The sequence below is a fragment of the Ailuropoda melanoleuca genome, chromosome 9, assembly GCF_002007445.2.
Source record: "Ailuropoda melanoleuca isolate Jingjing chromosome 9, ASM200744v2, whole genome shotgun sequence".
Taxonomy (NCBI): domain Eukaryota; kingdom Metazoa; phylum Chordata; class Mammalia; order Carnivora; family Ursidae; genus Ailuropoda; species Ailuropoda melanoleuca.
Window position 1 is genome coordinate 65280718 of NC_048226.1, and position 24917 is coordinate 65305634.

General features: G+C 40.7%; 1 protein-coding gene across 3 annotated transcripts in view; it reads left to right on the top strand.

Annotated features, from left to right (window-relative positions):
• The window catches only part of CPQ (carboxypeptidase Q), a 346647-nt gene that overhangs the window by 262659 nt on the left and 59071 nt on the right, over positions 1 to 24917 (top strand). For all 3 annotated transcript variants that reach the window (XR_004627851.1, XM_034668345.1, XM_034668346.1), the window contains exon 6: positions 11592 to 11793. Coding sequence is in view for 2 of the 3 variants with exons in the window: in XM_034668345.1 (XP_034524236.1) it covers positions 11592 to 11793 (202 nt within the window). In the remaining variant the exon portion in view is untranslated. The remainder of the gene's footprint in view (positions 1 to 11591; positions 11794 to 24917) is intronic.

Consider the following 24917-nt stretch of genomic DNA (forward strand, 5'->3'; position numbering starts at 1 on the left):
CCCCCCCCCCCCCAGTTTGAGGCCTGAACTACTTAAATGGGAGGAGTTGGATAGAGTGATGGCTAGGTAGAGATCAGGAGCTCAGTTTGGGAAATGTTAAGTCTGAGATATTGGACAGTCACAAGGAACGGTCAAGACACAACTTAGTAAAAGAGTCTGAAGTTCAGGGGAGAGGTCTAAAGATAGGCATGGTCACAGAATTTTCTCCACATAAATGCTCAGGGAATATAGTGCCCTTAGAGGCCCTATCTCTTCGTCTTGGAGATCCCCTGGTCCCCAGGGTCAGCATTCTCCACAGGCCTCCTCCATCCCTCCTCATGAGCCTCATGAGAGTCACTATCTCTGAGCTGTTCTCTTCCTGCTGCTGATGTCTCTGCTTCTCCTCTCCTTCTGTGCTGGCCACTGTAGCTGCCAGACCCACTGTAGCTGCCATTGGGTATACCACCATGCCATTCAACAAATCAGTTGATTCTGTTGGATAGGGATGTTTTTGTGGCTAATTTGTTCAATCTTCTTTGGGTTCAATTCAGTATTCTTAGACAACTTGAGACTTCTTCAATCATAAAACCAAATAAGTAGTATCTCGTTTCCCCAGATTCTTCTTGGCCAAGATTATTTCGTCCATTCTTTTGGTGAAGAATTCTGGGAATTCAACTGAGCAAGTACCTGGGTATTTCAGCAAATAACAAGGTGCTTCTTGAGAATAGTTTTGGCTTTGGCTCATAGTTATAATCCTTAACCCACTTTAGCAGAGATGGGATGATTTAACACACGGGCAATATTACAAATCAGACTCTTTAATTTTTTAAATAATAAAATTCTAACTTTCCCACTCATCCAGATTATATATAAACACACGAGCCTTCTTTGGAGCAGTAATATAGAATAGTCATTCATTCAACAAATATTTGTTGAGCACCTGTTACATGTTCTTGGTGCTGTTTCAGGTACCCTGTCATTAGGGAGCCTATAGGCTTCCAGATATCACAGAGAACACACTTGTACTAAAAAAGTATTTATTGTTTATCTGAACTTCAGATTGATCTGGTCACCGAGGCTATAGCATCCTCAGAGAGCAGCCTGAGTGGGCTGGATGGCTGCACTTATATGTATGGGAGCTGAGGCTGGCTCTCAGCTAGGCTGCTTTCTCTATATGCTACCTCAGTCTCAACAAGACTTGCCCAGCCTTCTTTATATAGTCAGTCTCAGGGCAGCAAAAGGTCAAGGTGGCAACTGGGAGGCTTCTTATGGCCCATGCTCTGAAGTCACAAGGGGTCACTTTTGCCAGAGTCTATTGGCCAAAGAGAGGCTCAGGGCCAGTTCAGATTCAGAGGGTGAGGAAAAAGATTGTGCTTCTTGATGAAAGGAGTGTCAAATCCACACTGAAAAAGGGCATATATACAGTAATGGGAAGGATTTATAGCCATTAGATAGTCTACCACAAGTCGTAAATGCAAAAGAAAAATCCCCACCATCAGGAACCAATGTTACTCCAGGAAGGGACAGACAATAAAGATAAATGCTTATTGTCGATATAAAAGAGAAGAATAAAGCAGAATAAGGGGCTAGGACGTGTTGTCAGGGATGTTGTGGGAGGTCTTCCTTTGTCTAAGATGGTCAGGATAACTTCCTGAGAAGAGGACATTGCAGCAGAGCCCTGAAAGGAGTGAGAGGAAGAGGGGTAACAGTCGGAGGACATAGCAAGTACAAAAAGCTTCAGGCGCCCAGCATCACTGAGGAATGGAGGGTGGCTGGAGCAGTGAAAGTGAAGTGGAAATTAGTAGGAGGTAATGTCAGAGAAGTTATGGAAGGTCAGGCTCTATCTCCATCCGGGGCCTTACTGGCAAATATGAGGATTTTGCCTTTTAGCCTGAGTGAAATGGAAGCCACAGGGAGGGCTTGAGAAGAGGAGTAGTATCATCAGACTTACATTTTTTTTATTCAAGTATAATTAAAATACAGTGTTAATTTCAGGTGTACAATGTAATGATTCAACAATTCTATACAATACTCCGTACTCATAATAAGAAGTGTACTCTTAATCCCCATCACCTATTTCACCCATCCCCCCAGCCACTTCCCCTCTGGCAGCCACCAGCTTGTTCTCTGTAGTTAAGAGCCTGTTTTTTCCTGTTTGTCTCTTTTTTTTGTTTGTTTTGTTTAAGTTCCACAGATGAGTGAGATTGTATGGTATTTGTCTTTCTCTGGCTGACTTATTTCACTTAGCATTATACCCTCTAGGTCCATCCATGACTTCTGTGTAGAGAATACACTGAAGGATGTCAAGGGTTGAACCAGGGAGACAGGAAGCTATTGCAATACTCCAGGCAAAGAATGACAGTGGCTCATACCAGCTGAGAACAGTGGAGCTGGTGAGAAGCTATTAGACAGTACTTCTATTTTGAAAATAGAGCCAACAGAATTTGCTGATCAATTGCATTTGGGATGTAAAAGCAAGAGAAGGGTCAAGAATTTGGGGTTGTCAAAATTTTTAGACTCAGCAACTAGAAGGATGGATTTGCTGTTTACTGAGTTGGACCCTCCTCATAAAAGGCAGGCAAAAAGATCAAAGGCAAACAAAGATAATGTGATCACAGAAGCAGGAAGGGAAAAGGCAATGTGATGAGGAGCCATGAGCCAAAGAATGAGGGAAGCTTCTAGAAGCTGGAAAAGGCAAGGAAACAGATTCTCCCTTAGAGCCTGCAGAAGGAACCACCCCGCCAACACATTGATTTTAACCCTACAAGACTCATTTCAGATTTATGACCTCCAGAACTGTAAGAGAATAAATGTATGTTGTATTAAGCCCCTGAATTTGTGGTAATTTGTTAAAGCAGCAATAGGAAACTAAGACATGATTAGACATTTAAGTGGAGATGCTAAGTAGCTGCTGGATGTGAGTCTGGAGTTCAGGAGAAAGGCATGGAAATATGGACTGGAACTCATCACTATGTAGATTTATTTAAAACCATGAGGCTGATGAGAGCACCAGCAGAGTGAGTGTATGTAGAGAAAAGAAGAAGCCTTCAGACTGTTTTTTTTTTGTTGTTGTTGTTTTTTGTTTTTTTTACCACCCCAACATCTAGAGATCAGGGAGATGGGAAAACCAGCCAAAGAAAATGAGAAGGGGTATCCAGTGAGGCATGAGGAGAGCCAAGCATTTGAGGTCCCAAAAACCAAGGGAAGAAAGCATTTATAGGAGTAAGCAAGTGTCAAATTCAACTCCATCAAATATTTGCAATTTAATGCTCACTAGTGATTTCAACCTTGAGTGTTTTGCTACAAAAATTCTAGGAAGGACAATTGATATTTGAGAGTGGGATACTCCGTAGAACATGTTTATATTTATTCTTTTAGAGATTGCCTCAGTTCTGCTTCTCTCTTAGAAAGCTACATATCAGGACAACATTATTTGGATACTTAGAACAGTATCATTCACTCATTTATTAATTTGTCAAGTATTATTAGATGCCTCTATTTAGGCCCTGGAGGTACACTAATAAACTAATAACAAGATCCCTGTTTTAATGGGAGAATTTTCAATTGAGGGGCTTTACTCAGGCCGAACATCACCTCCCCTACCAGTCTCTCCCCAGTTTTTTCCAGTAGTTACCCTCCCTTCTTTGTACCTGTCTCTTTCATAAAACTCAACACATCTAATATAGCGGCCAGTTATTGCCTCTGCTGGGAAACTCTGCCCTCTCGTCAGGAAGCAAGCCTATCTGTGTCATCTGTATATACAAACTCCTTCGTAGGTAGGTTGGCAGTACGGTCTATTATTAAATCCAGGAAACATTTGCAAGAGAAAGGGGGCACCCTGAATAATCATACCAAGACAAAGGATATAAACTGGCACTGCCCAGGGCAAACAGGGATGTATGGTCACCCTATGCCCTGTTGCTATCTCAATAACTGTTGAATAAATACCGTTTGCTCCTGAAGAAACACCTTTACTGAAATATGGCTTAATATTTTGCTTTTTGCTTTAATTGAGGATCAATATGTAGGAAATCATGTCAGGAAAAGTGTTTCTGCCTCTTCTGTAAAACTGTTATTGGAGACTCTATTAGTTTGTTCACTTTCCTCATATAAGGAGCCGCATAATAATTCCTCTTAGAATTGAATGCTGGAGAGATTGGTGCTTTTCTCAAGGAGCCTGCTTTCTTTTCCTAGATAATGAGAGCTCTGTGATACATCAATCTTCCCCATTACCCTGCCAGCACGAACGAGAACTAAATAATAAACCTCAAATTGCCAATAGGTTATCATGTCAGATTTCCCAGTTGAGACTTTCTTTTTCCTTAAACATTTTTGAGCACCCACTATGTGCTGAGCTTTGTTATTGAAGCTGGTAATATGACAGAGAGCCACACAGATGTGCTATTTGCCTTCTTGGTTCCAGAGAGTTTGAATGTTTTTAAAATATAGTATTAGGATCTTTTCTTATAGGAAGTCTTTAATCCTTTCTGGAGAAGGCAGGTATTAAAAACAAATTGGGGGTGCCTGGGTGGCTCAGTCGGTTAAGTGTCTGACTCTTGATTTCCCCTCAGGTCATGATCTCAGGATCCTGGGATCCAGCCGCACATTGGGCTCCATACTCAGCAGGGAGTCTGCTTAAGATTCTTTCTCTCCCTTTCTCTTTGCCCCCACCCTCGCTTGTGCACGTGCTCTCTCTCTTTCTCTCAAATAAATAAACAAATCTTTAAAAAACTAATAAAGTGCAATGGCCCAGCACATTTGATAGGGGTGTGGTGTGTTAGGAATGGAACGTGAGGGGAGAAGTAGGGCATGAAGTCACTTGAGTAGACCAACAGCTGTGAAGCTCATATTTGGATATTATTGTTTTTTGGTGAGGTTTGAGACCCACTGTTATGCTTTTGAGAAAGAAAAAAAGGCATACTTAAAAAAATTACTTCTAAAACTGTATTTAGCATCTTTACTATTAGTAAAGACTGCTTGATCAAATAAAGCATATGAGAATATTGTCATAATCCAAAAATATTGTAAGTGCTTGTCTACAAGCTGTAGAGAAAGTGGAATTAATGATTGTGTTTGAATATGATACGCCCCGGGATTGAATGTATACTGTGCTCTAGAGTATAGAGTGGTCTGTTTTTTCAGGACAAGAAAATAAATACTGTATTTTTTTAAACAAATAACCTGTCCACTTATAAGAAGATGAACTCAGCTGTTATCCTGAGGGAAAGTCTGAAAGAAGTCACCATAGTCTTCCCAGCCAGGAGAAGGGGATTAGAAGTCAACTGGAAAACACTGTCTTGGCTAGTAAACGCCACCATCAAAAACAAGAAACATGTCTTTATGTTTATTTAGCACATAACAGTGTTGAAGAAGAAAGGTCAACTGAAGGAAGGCTTCCTAATTTAGGCAATTAAATTCTTCCATTTGAACCTGGGGAAGAATGGGAGTGTGGTAGGTACAAGAGGAGAAACTGACAGGGCGATGCCATGAGAAGGTGGAGTGGAGAAGGACAGAGAATGAAAAAGACAGAGAAGGCTTCTTCCACAAAGCTGGCTGTGTTGGACATTTCTCTTCTACGACTGCATATTGAAATTATATAAAACTGGAAGCATGAAACACTTGACCAATGTACTAGATTAAAATAATCAGGACGCCTGGGTGGCTCAATTGGTTAAGCAGCTGCCTTCGGCTCAGGTCATGATCCCAGGGTCCTGGGATTGAGTCCCACATCGGGCTCCTTGCTCAGCGGGGAGTCTGCTTCTCCCTCTGCCTTCTGCTCCCCCTGCTTGTGCTCTTTCTCTCTCTCTCTCCCTCTGATAAATACATAAATAAATACATACATAAGTAAATAAAATCTTTTAAAAAATAAAAGAATCAAAATTTCTTTGTGGAGATCTTGAGTGCCACTGATTCTGAGTATTGATTATGTTGCTTCAACATGCAGGAATAAAATTAAAAACTGAGATTGACATTAACTTGCCATGGAAGGCTTTTTTAAGTCTACCGAATAATCTAGATATTGCATTCTTTTTTTTTAAGATTTTATTTATTTATTCGACAGAGATAGAGACAGCCAGCAAGAGAGGGAACACAAGAGGGAGAGTGGGAGAGAAAGAAGCAGGCTCACAGCGGAGGAGCCTGGTGTGGGGCTCGATGCCATAACGCCGGGATCACGCCCTGAGCCGAAGGCAGACGCTTAACCGCTGTGCCACCCAGGCGCCCCGAGATATTGCATTCTTTTTATTCCTAAAGGAAATATGAATAAAGTAGTCATATTTCCTCTGTAATATAAATAAAATTCATATTTCTTTTAGCCTGTGTTTATGCCATATTTTCAGCCTTCCCACTCACTGTTGTTACCATAGTGACATTTATGGAGGGATCATGTGTTTTCAGTAAGTTTAAAGGCTATCTATGGACTTTAACCAGCTCAAGAGGAGAATTCACTGAGATCTAGAGTGCTTCAAATGACACTGTAAAAATTGGATTGCCTGAAAACACAGGTTCGTCTCGCAGCAGAATCGTTCTGTGTGTACACAGAACATGAAAGGGCTGGAAAGGGATCTTCAGAAGCCACTTATTCTGTTCCTGCCTCCAGGCAGAACGGTGGCTAACCCACACTAGGTGTCTGCAACTTTAGTAGTAATGTCACTAACCCAGGAGGGCCCATTCCCCCACGCTGCAGCCAGTTTCACTGTCAGATAGAAATAACTTACAGCCTTCCATCCTGTCATCATCCCTTTCCTGGTTCTCCCTTGGGTACTCAGGGATGTTCAAAACAGCATACTGGGAACCATCAGAAATAAAAAGCTGAACTTCAGGGGAGCTCTGACCAAAAAGTCAAACCTATCCTTGGCTCTGCACAGCGGGGAGAAATCTCTACCTGTTATCCAATCATGACAGCTGTTTGAGCGGAAGTTCTATGAAGAAACCCCTGCTCCAGCTCCACCCCGTGAACTGGGAATTCCAAGGTCACTGGCACTGCTGGAAAAGATGATTGCAACAACTCGGCACGCAGTATCCTAAGATGGTGTGCTTCTGAGAGCTTGTTCTGAGCCTTCCACCTGACCAAACAGCATCACCACCAAAATTTGTAAAATATTAACTTTATGGGGCGGGAAAGTGGTACTGAGACTTTCTGGCCTCTGTCAGGATGGAGTTTACTTCTTTGAGGATTGAATGGAGGCTACGTGATGAATTCGAATGATTAGGAGTCTCTTTTTTTCTTCATTTGATTTTGGGATTACAGTGTCACTTTAGGTAAAAACCAAAGACATGTCACCTAGGTTATGAGAAAATAAAAGCTTTCAATAAAGAAGAAACCAAATTTGGGGAGAGAGATGTTGTTGAACTTGAGTCTATATTTCCGAAGAAGAATCATCTGGAATTTTACAAAATCAAAGAACACAAACATCATCTTTGTGTTTACATCAGGGAGTAAGCATTTTAAAGCATGCAGTGTGTATTTTAAACATTTTCCTTCTTTCTAATCTTGCATTGCAAGATTAGAATGCTAATAGTTACCAAATTGTCCTTTGGCAGAGTAACCAGACCCTCCCAGAACAGAAAAAAGAAAAGAAGTGTGATAGGATGTGATTGTACCACAGGACAAAATTGAGTCCTCAACCCTGAGCAGATATGACCTAATCCAATGATGCCGACCCAGGTTACCTGGGAGCATTTCTCTTCATTGCACTATATCCATTACATGGTAATGAATGACAGTTCCCATGGCTCCCAATAAAGAGATTTTTCTCTTTATTATGAGAGCAAAGTGGGGGCTTACAAATACTGCCTGAGCTTATCTGAGCGGCTTGGCCTCCTCATCTATAAGCCACGGCTTCTCTCAGTTGGTGTTGGTTATCTCAGGAATAAAGTATTCAGTCTCTAGAAGCAGGTGTCTTTCTACACCCTGAAAACAGGGAGGACGAATATCGTGTTACGTGCTCTAAGATGGTTGAGTGTCACTAGCTACAATCAGCTTTTCAAATCTGCACTGAGTGCGTCGCCAGCAATTCGTGGCATAGTAAGGAACACTGAGGTTTGTAAGGACACATTCCTGAGAGGCAGCCGTTCTAACAGCCCAGTGACCTGGCTTACTCATTCCGGTTTCTTTGTGCAGAGGCATTTTGTTTTCCCAAGTCCTTCACCATGTGCTAACAATTAGACAACGACTCCATAAATGAGTGTCATGGACGGTGGGTGGTGTGTTTTCTTAGTCCTTTATTGAAAACATATGGAGATGTTTATATATAAATAGAAAACAATAGAATGCTGCCATCATGTTAGCAGCGGCTAGTAAAATTCTACATGAATAGAAATTAAACATGTCTCTACCTATGCCAGAATTCTGGTTTACTGACATCTGCACATCCTGTCTAATTCAGCATGAAAGGATGTTTTATTATTTTAGGTTTTTTAGTCCTAGTTGGAAGGAAATTGTGGGGCAAGAGTTGTTTGTTTTTTTGCTTTTGTTTTGTTTACTCCTCCCTCTGCCTAATCAAATTACTTTGTTAGCAGGGATGATAAATTCTGCCCAAGTAGACCTTATATTATGATCATGAAAAATAATTTTAAACACTATACATGTAAGTACAGTCCCTGTGTTTTAAAATTAAAAGTGAGGACTTGTGGCCTGACACTTGGGAGAAAGTTTCAGCAGACAGGGTAGTAGAGGGGTTGAGAGCTCGGGCCTTGGGAGGCAGACCTCTGCCTTTGCATTCCGGCTGCTCCACTTACTAACAGGGTAACTTCGGGAATGTTAGGTAATGTTACTAAACCTCCATCGCTTCATCTGGGAAATGAGAAGTATAATCGCACGTGTCTCATAGAATGATTGTGAGCATTACAAGGGGTAAGCTGGAAAGCCTTTCACACAATGTCTGGCACATAGGCAGCGCTGCAGAAATGCCTCCTATCATCATTGTAAGCAGCTCACTGACTGGTTTACGTGGAGGCCATCCTTAGAAGTTTGAGAGGGCCAGATGCTTAGTAAGACCGGTAAGGACAACCTTATTAAGTGCTAATTATGCACCAGGCTTTACAATGAACTCTTTCTTACAACTCCAGGAACTGCTGCCATTATCAGACCCATTTCATAGAAGAAGAAACTGAGAGGTTACATAGACTGCATGAAGTCACACAGCCGATGATTGGGAAATCTGAGGATCACACCCACTCCAAATAATCCCAAAGCCCATACTCTTTATCTCTGCTAAGCTGGCTGCCATACATACCTTTAGAAGCTTCTTTAGCTACATTATTCTCTACGTTCCTAGCAACATCCTGGGACAGTATACAGGAAAACTCACAAACTATAGAGCCCCCTGTCCCTAGGACACCTGCTCATTTGCAGTTGAAGAGGGCCAAGAATTCCTTAATGCACATTTTGTAGGGGCCCTGGCAAGTTCAACTCGTGCAACCACTTTCACTTTGGCCCACCAAGATCTTTCCTTTGAAGGTGCTCAAAGCTCCATGTGCACAGCTCATTATTCAAGCTTTGGAAAAGAGTATTTGTCCCACTGTACAGGTGGAGAAGCCAGAGGCCAAGATGACATGACTTGGAGACAGAGGGAGAAAGCCAGTCACCTCCCCTCCCCTTGGTAGCCCAGCATAGAATAGAATAGAGTGGGTCCAGGCTGCTCAATAGTGTTGGGTGCGACAGCCAAACTTACCCCCACTTTAACCTAAATAGTGCAAGGTTAGGAGTGCTTTGTCTAATTTTCTTGTTGGAAGGATGGGATCTGCCTGCAGTATGGGAACCCTCACATACAAGATCGTCCAATTTTGTTTTCATTTGCAGATTATCACAATGTTTCTATTCTCCTTTTTATGGGAGATCGAGTTTGGGGTGGGGAGTAGTAGGGCATGTAAAGGGAGAAGGCTAGGACTGCCAAATGACATGTCAACTTGCTGACCTAGCGGCCGTGTGCCAGTTCCACGAGCGAGCCCTGAATGTGAGACATCAGTGCAAGTAGTTTGCATATGATTAGCTGAAATGACGCTGCTGTTGAGCAGTAGCCACAGCTGAACGCTGAGATGACACTTTCTATTGTAAATGCCTCGGGTCTTTCTCTGAAAAGCACCATGAAGACAGAAATCCCTTAGAAACAAGAGTGGAAATATGAGAAGACTTCTGCTTTGTTAACTCTCTCAGTCATTAACAACAGCAGCAACAACGTGTTGGTATCCCAGGGCCACCCCATCGGTCCTATAAATGTCAGCAACTTCCTCCTTTAGAATCCAGCACTGTCCTTGCAACAACAGTACATTCCCCTGGCAAATTAGGAACTCATTGTAAAAAGGAATCCATTCTAGGAAAAAAAAAAACCAACCCCCCCCCAAAAAAACGCGACCCTCCAATTGTTATGTAAGTGAAAAATCATTTGAATTCACAACAAGCCTTACTTATCACTCTGTCCCATGCTAGCGATGGCGGCATGGAGTCCTGGAAAGCAGCGGAGTCCAGACCCAGCTCTACCATTTGCCAGCTGTGTGACTTTAAGCAAGTCACTTGACCTCTCTAATCCTCAGTTCCTTTTCTGTAAAACAGCAATAACCATAAAGCTGCTTTGTCTACTTTATTGATTATAGAAGCAGATAAAAGGAGATTGCAAATGTGAAACCTCTCTGGAAGCTCTGTACAAATGTTATGGTTGACTTTTACTAGGTGAGGAGTAAGGAATGATTAGCAGTGCCTTCCAACAATAGCATGGGCATAACTCTGCCAGGTAGTTGGTAGTTGGTAATTGATCAGTCTTGGAGAAGTGAATGTCTCCTGGGAAACAGAGAGTTAGGCCAATGTTAAGGGCTTTAAACTTGTGAGTTTAGGGCTGTGTGGCAATTTAGTTGTGCAGCCTGGCCAACAGCATCTCATATTCTAAGCTCTTACAGTGACAATATAGGCCATGCGAAATCACTGCATGCTTTCTTAGCCAACTTTATTTGGAAAGATTGTACAAAGTAGTGGCCTCACAGAGTTGCCAGGGTTTCCAGTGCTGTGGCTGTACACCAGAGAGAGCAGGGTTTCATATGTTGTCCTATTACCTCCCTCCCTGGAGATTCAACAGATGGAATGACCACAACATCAGAAACCCGGGACAAACGTGTCCGTTTGATGCCTAAAAGTTTCAGCAGAACTCACGATTAAAATAAGATCAAATACCTATTTAGAGGAAAGAGATACAGAGAAATAGGTCCTCAGGGCATACCTTCTTTTGTCTGAGCTTAACTAACACTATCTGGAGATACCTACCATGTAGGAGGAATTGTATCCCAGTACCCACTAGGCATTTGAGAAAATTTGTTCAAAGACAATGATTGCTAATAGAAAATAATCGAGTAACTCCAATATGAGGCTTTATATTTTCTTTCATTATATTTTTTAAATCCTTCCAAGTCAACTTGAGTTTGGCAAATCCCAGAATGAGTAATTGTGCATCTCAGAACGCTTAGATAATATGCAGACCAGACCCCAGGTCAGGCAGAGCGGCATGTGTTTTGGCAAGAACTGCTGAGAAGATAAAGCATTTGATTATTGTTGCTTGATAGTTCCCAAGGAGAAGGCAAAGAAGCAACAGATAACAAACCAAACACTTTTCTCTTTTGTTTAGGAAAATATTTCCAACTACAGCCTGGTGATGGAGTCTGATGAAGGAACCTTCTTACCCTCTGGGCTGCAATTCACTGGCAGTGAAAAGGCAAGGGCCATCATGGAGGAGGTCATGACCCTGCTGCAGCCTGTCAATATCACACAGGTCTTTAGGGCTGGAGAAGGAACAGACATTAACTTCTGGATCCAAGCTGGAGTGCCTGGTAAGACCAAAAAATGAAGTCAGTGTTTTTCAGGTACTGCTAATGATTTAAAATAAAAGTGCTATTCAGACACGCCACAGCAATACCGATAGGCCAATTAATACATGGCAACGCTAAGCTTTTGTCCATAAAGTATAATCTGATGATTTCCAGACTTGGGGTAATACTATTCATTTGTGTTTGTTTACCTATTTGTCTTCTTTTTCTAAATTATAAGTTCCTCATTCCCAGAAATTCTGCTTTAATGATTCTGGCATAGGACCTACAAATCTGTTTTTGTTTTTGGTTATTTTTTTAACAGGTATCTAAATGGTGATCTCATGACCAAAATTTGAGAAATAGAGTACAAGGCAATTATTACTACTGATATGCTTCTAGTTTGGGTTCTGTGCTAGGAAATCTTCCCTGACCCAAATAATTCCCTACCCAAATACCACAGTATCTGAAATGTTACCCGTAGAGCTTAATTCTTTGAGGGTTGGGTGCTTCCTACTGATCATTTTTTTCTTAATGCAGACTCTTATAAGAGGTTGGACTAAACTAATTTTCACTGATCGATGATTTATTAGGTTGATATTTTTAGGATAAATCCTGGCAAGGGGTGAACTTATGGAATAGGAGTAGGCCTCAGGAGGTCACAGGACTACAAAGTAGAGTAATCTTAAAGAAGACAGACTTATACTACTGCACAAATTTGGCCTAGAGTGGCCACGGGAAAGGGTTCTTGATGATATTAAGCATCTATGACCTGAAGTTGTTCCCTCAATATGTATCCATAATCAAAAGTATCATTAAAGGATCTATTTGCAGATTTTTCTGTATTTGTATTATGTAGGAGTCTACCTTTTCAGTAGTTTTAACATTACTGTTTCCAGAACCATTTCTGTGGCTACAAAACAGCTCACAGGTTTAAAAAAAAAAAAAAGCATCTCTCTCTAGATCCACCCTACTGCCTTTCCCCCAGCCTACAAAGTAGATTTCACCAATAGCATACTGCAGGGATTTAAGCTTTTTAAAAAACTTATTCTTGAGATGTTGTAGATTTTTTCAAGCATATTTTAGGTTTTAAGTTTTAGAATCTTTCGTAACTAGAAATAGAAGGAGCTTTCCTTTATTCTAATACGAAGACCTAGATTCTCTTCAATGGTGTGTGTACGTTTTAACCATATTTTGAAATATCTTCAAACAGCTTTGCATTTATGGTGCTGTGCCTCACCTGGACATGTCTGAGACTCCCTACATATCTGTCATTTTTAATCATGATCAAGGTCTAAGGAAAGGGAATTTGCCCTTTTAAGTTGTATGGAATAATTTGTTTGAATTCTAGATTTTTCCTGAGCCTTAATTTTTTTTCTTAAAAGTTGAGAAAACCTGAGTTAGTTTGCGGGGTGGTAGCTGTGAGGAAAAGACTGACAGACTGTGGGTGAACTGGAGTGGAGAAGGGGGGCGCAGAGAAGGAGCTGAAACCAAAGACACAAGTAGAACAAAGAAACTGGTACTCCCTGCTCCGGGGATTGCGTGCTTTTGTTGCATTGGATAACTGAGAATTTTCTCTAGCTTTATTCCTTCCATGTAGATATTCGTAAGAATAGTTCTGTTTGGAATTAACAGGTTGATTTGATTGTCTTCACAAAGGTGGGGAGGCCTTTTCCCACTTGCCGAGGTGAGGTCAGATCTGATCACCAACTAATGGAGTGGAATGAGGAATTTGAGCCTCATTATGGTTTCTTGAGAATTAATACAAGTTATGATTTATTGAGTTCCTGTTACTGATCAGGCACTCTGTGAGGCTTTTGTAGACACTCTTTTTTATCCATAAAACCATCCTAAGAGGAAGGTACAATTATCCCTGTTTTGCAGTTGAAGTATTGGATTCAGAGGGACTAAATAACCTAGCCGAGGCTATCCCGCTCTTAAGGGCAGAAGTTACCCTAAGAACAGGCCACTTTATTTTCAAGGCTGGTGGCCCTTTTCCCACAATGTGCAACAACACAGGGGAGTCTGGAATGCTGAGATGGTCTTCCAAATCTATGGCAGTGTCAAATGTTTGTCTTACTCAGCTCTTGCTTATGCAAAGGATTTCAGTACATTCCTGCTCCAGAAAAATTTACCCCTGGGGAAAGGAGTTTGTTATTGTAAATAACTACTTATTTCTTCTCACATTCTTTATTCCACTCCCCTCTGTACCTCTGTAGATCAGGAAAGTTTGTAAAAAGTTAGTGGTTCATTTAGACTGCAGTTAGTGTTTCTTGGAATTCTTTTTAATTTCTTTTAGAATACTATAAGATGGAACCAAATTATTGCTGTCCTCCCCTATTACCATTGAACTATCTTTTGATATTTAAAATCTCTGGAAGAAATAATGAAACTGCTTATGTTGTATTTCTTATTACCTATTGAAAATTTCAGAAACTTTAGAAAAAGATGAAGAACCATAGTTAAAGAGAAAAAGAAAATAAAAATATGCCAGCTGTATACCCTGTTTCCTGAAAACCGTCAAGTTGTAGTAACTTAAACCTAAAGATGGAATTTGAAATACTAATTAAGTTATGATTTACATAACCGCTCACCTAACTTTTCAAAAATGAATGAGAAATAATGTTCCTCAAAGAAGAAGACCAGACCTTCCTTCTTTCTCTTTTTCTTTCCTTTCCTCCATTGATTCAATAAATGTTTATTGAGCCACTATTGTGTCCTAGGCCTATCAAATTTCTGTAGCCTGATGGCTGGTCCCCAATTTTTTTCATGTCCTGTATGTACTCAGTAGTGAAATACTAATTAAGAACACAGATAGAATTAAAATTCAACGTGATTTTCATTAATTATAAAAGCCAAGTAGATTGATTGAAGAAAGGTTCATCTTTGGAGAGGAGAGATGCTGTCCTTCATCTGTCTAGATGATGTCCATAACAGACATGATAACTGTCTACGGAAGTATAAGGCTTTGAGAGTGATGCTTTTTAAAGGCAAGTATCTTTGATGTGTTTTCCATATAAACTCACTGTTTGGGTATTTTTACACTCCAGCCTGCTCCCATGGCCACTTTCTTCCATACTCCTTCTTATTCTTCCCCACCAAATCCTAAACACTCTTCAGGCTCACTCTGTTTATCACTGTCCATGAATCCTTCCTTAATAGCCCATGACACCCTGTTGCTTTTCTAAATTTCCAAAGCACTTCTGTATCCCACAATCTGGCATTTGAATTACACACTAATATTGTTCTTGGATTACTAGGAGTACCCAGTGATCAGTTGTTTGAGGTTAAGATCAATGGTTTCTACTTTGTTTCCTCTATAGTTCTTAGTTTAATTTTGAGAAACATTTAAATTCTTGTAAATCTGACATGAGAGGAGAAAACAAAAAAACAAACACAGAAATAAATATTTTCTCAACAAGGCTTGGGGCTCTCACCTTAGGATTGTGGACAAAATAAAGGATGCTGAGACAAGAGATATAAAGGTAGAAAAAATATTGGAAGAATGATAGAAATTAGGGAGGCTAGAACAACTAGGATTATTTCTCTTAAAGGAATAAAGACTGAGAGAAGATGCTGAATAGTATCTTCTCGTAATTTAACGGTTCTCCTACATAAAATGGGAAACAGTTGTTCTCTGAGTGTTTCAAAGACAACACGAGCATGACTAGAGTAGTCTCAGAGGGATTTAGGTTAGTCTCTATTCGAAAACTCCAGATAGCAGAGGGGCTTTCCATCTTAGTTTTTAGCCTGATTCTCTAATTATGAGCTCCAGGTGAGAGTGAGAGGAGTCTGTTTCTCTCTGAATATGTCAGCAATGAGATATAATCCATGTTTTCCAGATGTCCTCAGATGCATCCTTCTTGAACATCTTTCTTTAGAAACTCTTCTATAAAATATACATTAATAGAAAAATTAGATACTCTCTTAATGTGACCTGAGAGAGTGAGCCCACTCTGATTCCATATCTATCAATAAGAGTCTCCTCGTCTGCTTCGGAATCTGAGAGTCAACCTTTTTCTAATATGGTTGGCATGTGGTGGACAGTGTGCTGGAAAGAATTAGAGTGTGTATTCTGGCTTTATGACTTCTAACTGCATGTGCTATCTTAGGCAAATGATGTAATTTTTCTCAGCCACACTCATTTCTTTTTTTTTTTAAACTGAAGTATAGCTGACACATGTTCCGTTGGTTTTAGGTGCAAACAGAGTAATTTAACAAGTCTGTATGTGCTGCTGTGCTCACCGCAATGTCGCTCCCACCACGCTGGACCTGTCAGCGCGTGATTCTCTCACGGTGCCATTGACTATATTCCCTGTGCTGTGCCTGTCATCTCCACGAGTTATGTGTTCCACAACTGCAAGCCTGCACCATCCATTCCCCTTCACCCATTTTGCCCATCCTTCCAGCCCCCTTCCCTCTGGCAGCCACCAGTTTGTTCTCTATATTTATGGGTCTGTTTCTGCTTTGTTTCTTCATTTGTTTTGTTTCTAAGATTGCACATACCAGTGAAACCATGTAGTATTTGTCTTTCTGCCTCACTTACTTCACTTAACCTAATACCCTCACGGTCCATCCATGCTGTTGCAAATGACAAGTTCCCATTCTTTTCTATGGCTCAGTAGTATTCCTCTGTGTGTGTGTGTGTCTGTGTGTGTGTGTGTGTGTCTGTGTGTGTGTGTGTGTGTGTGTGTGTGTGTGTACCACATCTTCTTTATCCATTCGTCTATTGATGGGCACCTAGGCTGCTTCCATATATTGGCTATTGTAAATAATACTGCCATAACCATAGGGGTGCATATATCTTTTTGAATTTGTGTTTTCATTTTCTTTGGGTGAATACCCAGTAGCAGAGTTATTAGATCATATGGTATTTCTATTATTAATTTTTTGAGGAAACTCCATACCATTTTCTACAGTGGCTGTACCAGTTTACATTCTCACCAACAGTGCACAAGGATTTTGTTGTCCACATCTTCATCAACATTTGTTATTTCTTATCTTTTTGATACTAGCCATTCTGACAGGTGTGGGGTGATATCTCATTGTGTTTTGATTTGCATTTGCCTGATGATGAATGATGTTGAGCATCTTTTTTTGTGTCTGTTGGTCATCTGTATGTCTGAACTCATTTATTATTAAGCATTCTTACTAATTATCTGCTGTACGGCAGTGGGGAATCAGTAGTAAAGAAGATAGACAAGATGTGTACTCTCACAAACTCTACATTCTACTGAGTTAGACTTGGTTATCTTATATGCAAAACAGATATGGTAACCACCAAGCCTCAATGTGCGTTCCCTCTCCTCCTCTGTCCCCTATCTCTCTGGCTGGTAGAACCATCCAGAAACAACACAATCATCCAGAGCATACATCAAAATGGTCTCTAATCCCATTTACTCCGAATTTCATTTATTTCTTAAATCTGTTCACTCTCTTCCACCACACAGACCTTGTCTCATCAGTATTCACTGACTTTCCTATGGCAGCTTCCTACTACCATCCCAACCTACATTCTTGGTTCCCTTCCATCTATCTGGCTCACTGCTTCCAAAATGAACTTTCTACATTGAAAATCAGTCTATCAGTTGGGTTGCTTTTGCCTCCAAAATAAAACAGAAGACCCCACTTAGAATGGCAGTAAGGAGATTTTGAAATTCACTTAAAAAGAGCTCTGGAATGGGTGGTTACAGAATGCTTGATTTAGTCATCTACCACATCAAGGACCTTGGTCCTTTACATCTTTCCACTTTGCCATCCTCAGCATGTTGACTTTTGTCTTCAAGCTTGTCTCCTCCTGGTCCCAAGATAGCTGCAGTTGTTCTAAGCAACAAATTCTCACACATTGTGCAATAGTGGGAGAGAGAATGCCCTGATGGGTCCATCTTTTGAATCGTGAGGCAGTCTCACCCAGAAGCTGCAAAGCAGATTTTTCCGTAGTCTCATTGGCCAAAACTGTAAAATATGTCTGTGGCTAAATCAGGCAGTGGCAGTGGAGTGGAATTACCAACATTGGCTTATATTGACCCAATTCTACTTTCTGGTCCTAGAAGGGAGCCTGGTCATCACTGAAAATGTAGCCTCCTGATATATGAGAAAAAAAGTGGGATTCCTTAGGAACAAGATGAGGATTTCTACTGGTAAGCAACTAAGAATAGCTGCAGTATCTGGTTATCTCTGCTTCTTGCTTAAAATTGTTCAGTGTCTCCCCACTGTCTTCAGAGGATCATGTCTTTTCCTGGCATGGAATTCAAGGCCTTTTTCTTTCCACCCTCTGGCTGCTGTGCAGCCTCCTCTGTCATGGCTCCCCACTCCTTTCTGTTCACCTCTTAGAACAAGTCTCAGTCACTGAAGCTTCTGGTGCACCCTGTGCTCTCACTCTCCCTTGCCATCGCACCCTGTTTTGTCTTCTTCAGCAGCAAATTCCTACTCATGCCTGATTCATCCACTTGTTCTCCTCCTCTCACAAGCCTTTTTTGACTTCTACCGATCCAGTAAGTGCACCTTGGGTATGCGCCCATAACGCCCTCTCCTTGTGGCACTTAGCCTTTTCTTGTGGTTATGGTGAATTCCTCCAAATTCCCAGACCTAAGAAGAAGTGCCTGGCCCTCAACAAAATGTCCATGAATCAAATGCTGAATAGGTAAGGTTTGGGTTGTAGAAAGAGTAAGATAATGTGAAAGAGGTTTTATAAACTCTAATACCATAACTATAAGTTAGGATTACTTTAGTAAGAACTTTGCTTTGGGCACCTGGGTGGCTCAGTGGGTTAAGTGTCTGCCTTCAGCTTAGGTCATGATCCCAGGATCCTGGGATTGAGTCCTACATCAGACTCCCTGCTTAGCAGGGGGTCTTCTTCTCCTTCTCCCTCTGCTCGCTCTCTCTCTCTCTCAAAATAGATAAATAAAATCTTTTAAAAAAAGAAAAGAACTTTGTTTCATTGAGCTGTCCTCTTACCTCACATATTGAATTGTTTTTGAAATCACATTTTAATTTCTTTCATCTTTTTATGATAGTTCAGACTCTATATTGAGGCACCAAATATGCAGATTACTCAGAATTTCACGTATTTTTCCATCTTGCTTATTTCTGTCTAATACCTCATATGACATTAGACAGAACTAAATTAAAACTTTCCATTTCTACATTTCCAAAGGCCCTTCTTCAAACATGTTCCAAGAAAGGAGAAGATCAGGACACAAGTAGGAATGGTAATATAAAGTAAATTGGAGTTTCTGGACCCAGGACTCATATGTTTCCCAGTCACCAGATGGAATAGTGCAGCACAGCAGTTCTATGTCCCCTGCTGTCCCTAATTAAAAGATTCCTCCTTTATGGTGAAAAACACTCTGTGCCAGTAATGTCTGGAGAGATCATTGCTGCATGGTGAGCAGACCTTACCCCACTGGGTACATGAAAAGGGCAGTCTCTGGTCTGTGACTGTGGTCTTCTTTTAAGTAGGTGAGCAGTTTCACCCCATCCACAAGCACGGCTTGAGTGCCTAGTAGAAACCAGGTGTTCCAGACACTGAGGACAGAGATGAAAAAAACTCAGTAGGTCTCTTGCTCTTGTAGAGTTTACCTTGTAGTGGGCGGGGGAGGGAGAGAGGAAAGTGGGAAGAGATAGGCTATAACAAAGAAATCAAGAACGAAGAAAGATATTAGAAAGAGAGAAGGGTAATACAAGGAATTATAGAAGGTGGCTGCCTCTTACCTCTAACTCAAGTGAGTCAGAGTTCTTGTTTAGCGACACCCGGGTGGCTCAGTTAAGTGTCTGCCTTCGGCTCAGGTCATGATCCCAGGGTCCTGGGATTGAGCCCCATGTCAGGCTCTATGTTGAGCGGGAGCCTGCCTCTCCCTCTCCCCCTGCTTATGCTCTCTCTCTCTTTCAAATAAATAAATAAAATCTTTTTTTTTAAGAGCTCTTGTTTAATATTCCTTGACTGCTACATGCTAGATAGGTATGCATACCATCCACATCAATAGCGCAGTACTGGCGATTGCTCATCACAACAACTAATAAGCTTGTTCTGTTCTTCCCCCTTGCGGTAAACCTGCTTAGCACCATAGAAGCCACTGACTATCTGACCATTGCTGACCTGGCTCATGCCCTTAGTATCACTGACTACCGCCTAGGGGTAGAAGAAGGCATTGTTCATACCTTTGGGCAGTGAGTCACGCACTGTTTTATGAAGTCTCTTCTATTGTTGCCTTGAATTGTTATTTAAAGCACACATTTTCACTTTAAAGTTAATATTCCTTGTATTTTATCTCCTTAACTGGATTGAGGCCCAAGAGAGTACTTTATTCATGCTTATATACCCGCAATACTCAAGATTACCTGGCACAGTAAATATTTGCTGACTAGATGTATTGATTCACAAGAAAAGTTAAGTCATAGTAAAAAGGAGTTTTTGGAATAGCACCAGGATAAATAATACATGCAGAAAAACTACAGGAGCTCATAAGATGGAAGACAGGAAAGGTGTGGAAGAGGTGAGCTTAAGCTGAATATTGAAGATTATCTAGTATCAGAATGTACAGAAGCAGTAGAGAAGGGCAGTTCTGGTGACAGATAGTATGAACCAAGGCAGGTGTCCCCACTGGGAGTGATTAGGAGAATAACTTCACTGAGCAGAGGATTCATCTTGGAGAGCAGTGGGTGGTAAGAACAGTCGAGTATCTCTGGGGCAGGTGAAGAAGAGGCATAAGTTTCAGGCGAAAAACTCTTGTAGCTGATGCAAAGTCATCAGAAGTCTTCAGCGGAAGAGGGAATTGATGAGAACAGTGTTTTAGACGAGAGTCCGTAAAGTTCATTCTGGCAGATACCCCATCAACGCTTAAGCGGCAGGCTCAGTGAGAGGACCAGGAGTGAGAAAGCAGCTTGAGGAATAGTTCAGGGTTAGAAACAATTACTTTAGAAAATCAGAGGAGAACACTAAATTATTGCTCCATTTTCTGTATGATAATGACCCAAAATGACTTAAATTTCTCTATCAACTATTTCCCATGCCGTCTAATGACATAGCCTAGAAAAGTTTGACTTCACTAACTGCTTCTCTCAGGGTTAGTTTTAGGTTCCCCGTCCTATGAGTTTGACTCTCCATCAATTTCACTTAATACTTTACAGATACTCTAACTGACTCCTTATGTAACACTTCATTCAACAGGTAACTATATTGTATATAAATTAGAGAGGATACAAAAATAAGATGAGGCCCCTTTTCTCTTTATGCTCACCATCACGGACTGACTGTGAATTGGTTTACTTAATAATCATGAAAACAAGGAGGAAGACTTCATCGTGGAAAACTGGATAAAGCTATATTGAAATTTTCTGAGGGGAAAAAAACCCTAAAATTACCTGAAAGCTAGTACAGTAGAAGGAAGTAGGACTTCAAAATATGTTCCCTTGTTCTTAGCTACATAAACTTTGTCTATCCCTACTTTAAGTGTTAGAGACTATAAAATTCAGAATGGCCTGGTATATTAGCTGATTTTAAAGCATGATTTTAAAAAGTTATTACAGAAAATATCAAACACATACAAAAGTAGAATAATCTAATGACTTCCCATGTATTCGTCACTTTAGGAATTCTTCATTCATGGGCAGTAATATTTCATCCATACCCCATCACTGTCCTACATCTATTATTTTGAAGCAAATGCTTCCTTATTTTATTTCATTTGTTAATATTTTAATTTCTATCTCTAAAATGTAAGGACTCATGTGTGTATATGTGTGTGTCTAACTGCAATACTATTGTTCCTCCTGAAATATTTTACAATGATTTCTTAATATCATAATCAATACAGGGCCAGTTTACAAATGTTTCCAGTGTCTCCAAACTGCTCCCTGCCCCCACAGTTTTCTTGTTTCAACCAGGATTCCAATAAGGTTTAAACAATGCAATCGCTTGATGTGGTTGGTGTCTCTTAGGTCTTTTTTAATCCATTGGTTTTACCTTCATCTTTCTTCTTCCTTGCTGCTTATTTGTTACAGAAACCAAGTAATTTGTCCTTTGGGATTCCCTGTAGTCTGGATTTAGCTAATTCCATTTCTATGGAATCATTTTACATGTTTTCACTCTCCCTTGTATTTCCTGTGAATTGGTAGTTAAATCTAGAGGCTTGAACTGATTCAAGTTTGATTTTTCTTTATTTTTTTTTTTTGGCCAAGAATACTTCTTACGTGCTGTTTTTTATTTCTATTAGCAGTTCTCTTTTTAAGATGTTAATGATCATGGAAGGTTATTGTCTAGATCCATTATTTCATTGGGATTGCAAAATATTAATTTTGATCATTAATTGAAATAATTCTATAAAAAAGAGCTTTCCCCTTATTGACTGTCTGATCACCCTGAGGTACTTTTGTATAAGAAAGGCAGGATAAATGTTAATCCTTTCCCTTTACTTACCTATTTTAAAACTTATTAGTTGGTTTCCTAGTATCCTCCAAGGATAACTAGTTGGATTATTTTGTGCTATTGCTATTTACTAGTGGATTTTAAGGCAGGTGTTCCCACTGGGAATGATTAGGAGAATAACTGTTCTTTTTTTGTTATGTATAAAATTATGTATAATTTTATGTTCAAATTATCCCATCTCTGGCCAGCAAGAGCCTTTTTAGGCTGGTTCCTGAGTTTTAACCTGACTGTGGTAGTCATTGATGTGTTCTAGCTTTGTGATGTGACAAAATGTTCCAGGCATCTTCATATTTCCTTCCCCAGATCTGGAATCAGCTATTTCTCCAAAAAGTCCAATTTCTTCTATTATACCATGGTGTGTAGAGGCCACAATCTGAACATTAAGTGTACTTATTGCTAGTGGGTTGGTCATTGTTTCTAGGTCTTTTCAGTGGATAGAACTAGAAAATATGTATATTTTTTCTCTAAGAAAAAGTATATAATGAATTATATGATATTTCTAATTCAAGTTCAGGACTACAAAGTTGTACCTTACCTCCCTGATATTATATTCATGTCTCCTTTTCCCTTGCCAAAATCCTTGTCCTTAGTGCAGCAGCACAACCACTCATTTGCTTTATCCTGCAACACACGCACAGTAGTTTCAGAATTACAGTACCACACAACTAGCAACAGCATGACTATTGAAAGAAGTTTGGTATTACATGACTGTCTCTAGTGTGTATATTCCACTGGAGATGTAATACAATGTATTTTGCCATACGTATTACCCTTAAAGTAATATCATTTCCATGTTTCATATTTTTGTCTTAAAACCCCAAACTACTGATTTCTAAAATGTTTAAATGCCTATTTATAATTTTTTTTTATTAATTAGGAACGAGGTTACAGATAGGAATGATTATGAGACTAACTAAAATAATTACCTGAGTGTCATTATTGAATCCTCGGGATATACTATTGCCTATTCTTTCTTCTTAGACCTGACTCAGACAATTTCACAATTTCATTCATTCATTCATTCAAGAGATACCTAATAAGCACTGTATGACATTCAGGCAAGAGGACTAAAGACAGAATTTAACATGTATTGAGTGTCTGCTCTGTCTCAAGTGTTATTCTAGCTGCTTTATATACATTATCTCACATAATTTTATAAGAATCTTTTGAAGTATACATCATTATTCTGTAACCACTTTTCAGATGAGGCGATTGGGACTCAATGGGTTTCCTTTGTCCAAAGTGACTAAGCTAGTAAGTGGAAAAGACAGAATTAAGATATTGGTCCATTTTATTCCAATGTTATACATAAGGTACACTCCCTATCCTTAAGGAGTTAGTGGAGCATTCAGACACAGGAAGAACAAAGTGCGATAGAAGTTCAAGCAAAAGAGACATTAAGTCATGTGGGGCATCACAATAGAGGTGACAATTTGCCTGAATCTCAAGAAACAATAGAATCTTGTTGGATGGAGAGGGAGTGCCTTCCGTGTGAAAAGATGGAGATAAACAAAATTGCATAGGTTAAAAAGTGTAATGGGTTCTTGAAATGATGAATAGTCTGGTTTGACTGAAGTTTGGCATAGTATAAGGAAATAGAGCTAAAACTGAAAAGGTGCCTGGGACCGTAGTTGGGACCTGAATGCCATTCTAAGGATTTAAGGCAGCCAGAAGTGAGACATGATGGGGCTCGCTCAATCCCAGCCACTGGGCAGGTTCCATCTAACCCACATCCTCCTCCTTTGAGAGACGCAAGGCAAAACCTAGCTTCATAGACCACACATCTCATGGATTGGTCTGCATGTCTTCTAGCAATTTCTTACTAAATTTGAAATTGTTTTAGATGTTTTGCTATTTGAAGTTTTGCCAAATTAAGCCTTCCTGTTGGAGAGACCTAGAGTAGTCACATGAAACATTGCATATGATTGGCAGCGGTTGCACTGGAATTCTCAGTATCAACAATGAAGTCTGACTGTCAGTGGACATACTTGGAGTCAAGTAAGTCTTAGAGTATTGTAACAGCTCATCAATTTCTTATAAGAGCTCTGCCAGAAATGTTTATCCATTTGATTAATAAGTATGGAATTATGGGAGGAGTTAAGATGGTGGAGGAGTAGGGGACCCCTTTTTCAGCCGGTCCCCTGAGTTGAGCTGGATAGGTACCAGACCAGCAAACATCCACGGAATCAGCCTGAGACGCAGGAAGATACATCTGGATCTCTACAAATGAACATCTCCAGTGCTGAGTATTGAGGTAGAAAGCGGGGAACAGTGAAACCGCGCACAGATATTGGAAGATAAACAGAAGGGGGGGCCGCCGTGTCCAGGCCCCGGGAAGTGGTAGCCACCTGCACGGGGGAGCGGAGAGACCACGGACCCGCACCCTCGAGACAGCAGACTGAGACCGTGAGCCGGGAGCGCATGCCACCAGCATCTCACGGAGCTCTGGAACTCTGGTGTGCTCACTGGATCCAGACTGAGACCAGGAGCTCCGGGAGCACGTGCAGGGCGTCTGGCGGCTGGCAACTGGCGGGCCACCTGCACGGGGGAGCGGGTGGACTCGCGGACGGCACCTGCGAGACAGCAGACTGAGACCAGGAGCTCCGGGAGCGTGCGCGGAACAGCTGGCGACTGGCGGCTGGCGGGGTTAGAAACACAAAGGACAGAGACGCGCCGGCCCTGGAAGTGAGGGCTGGGGCGCCGGGTGTGGGGTGCACAGCCC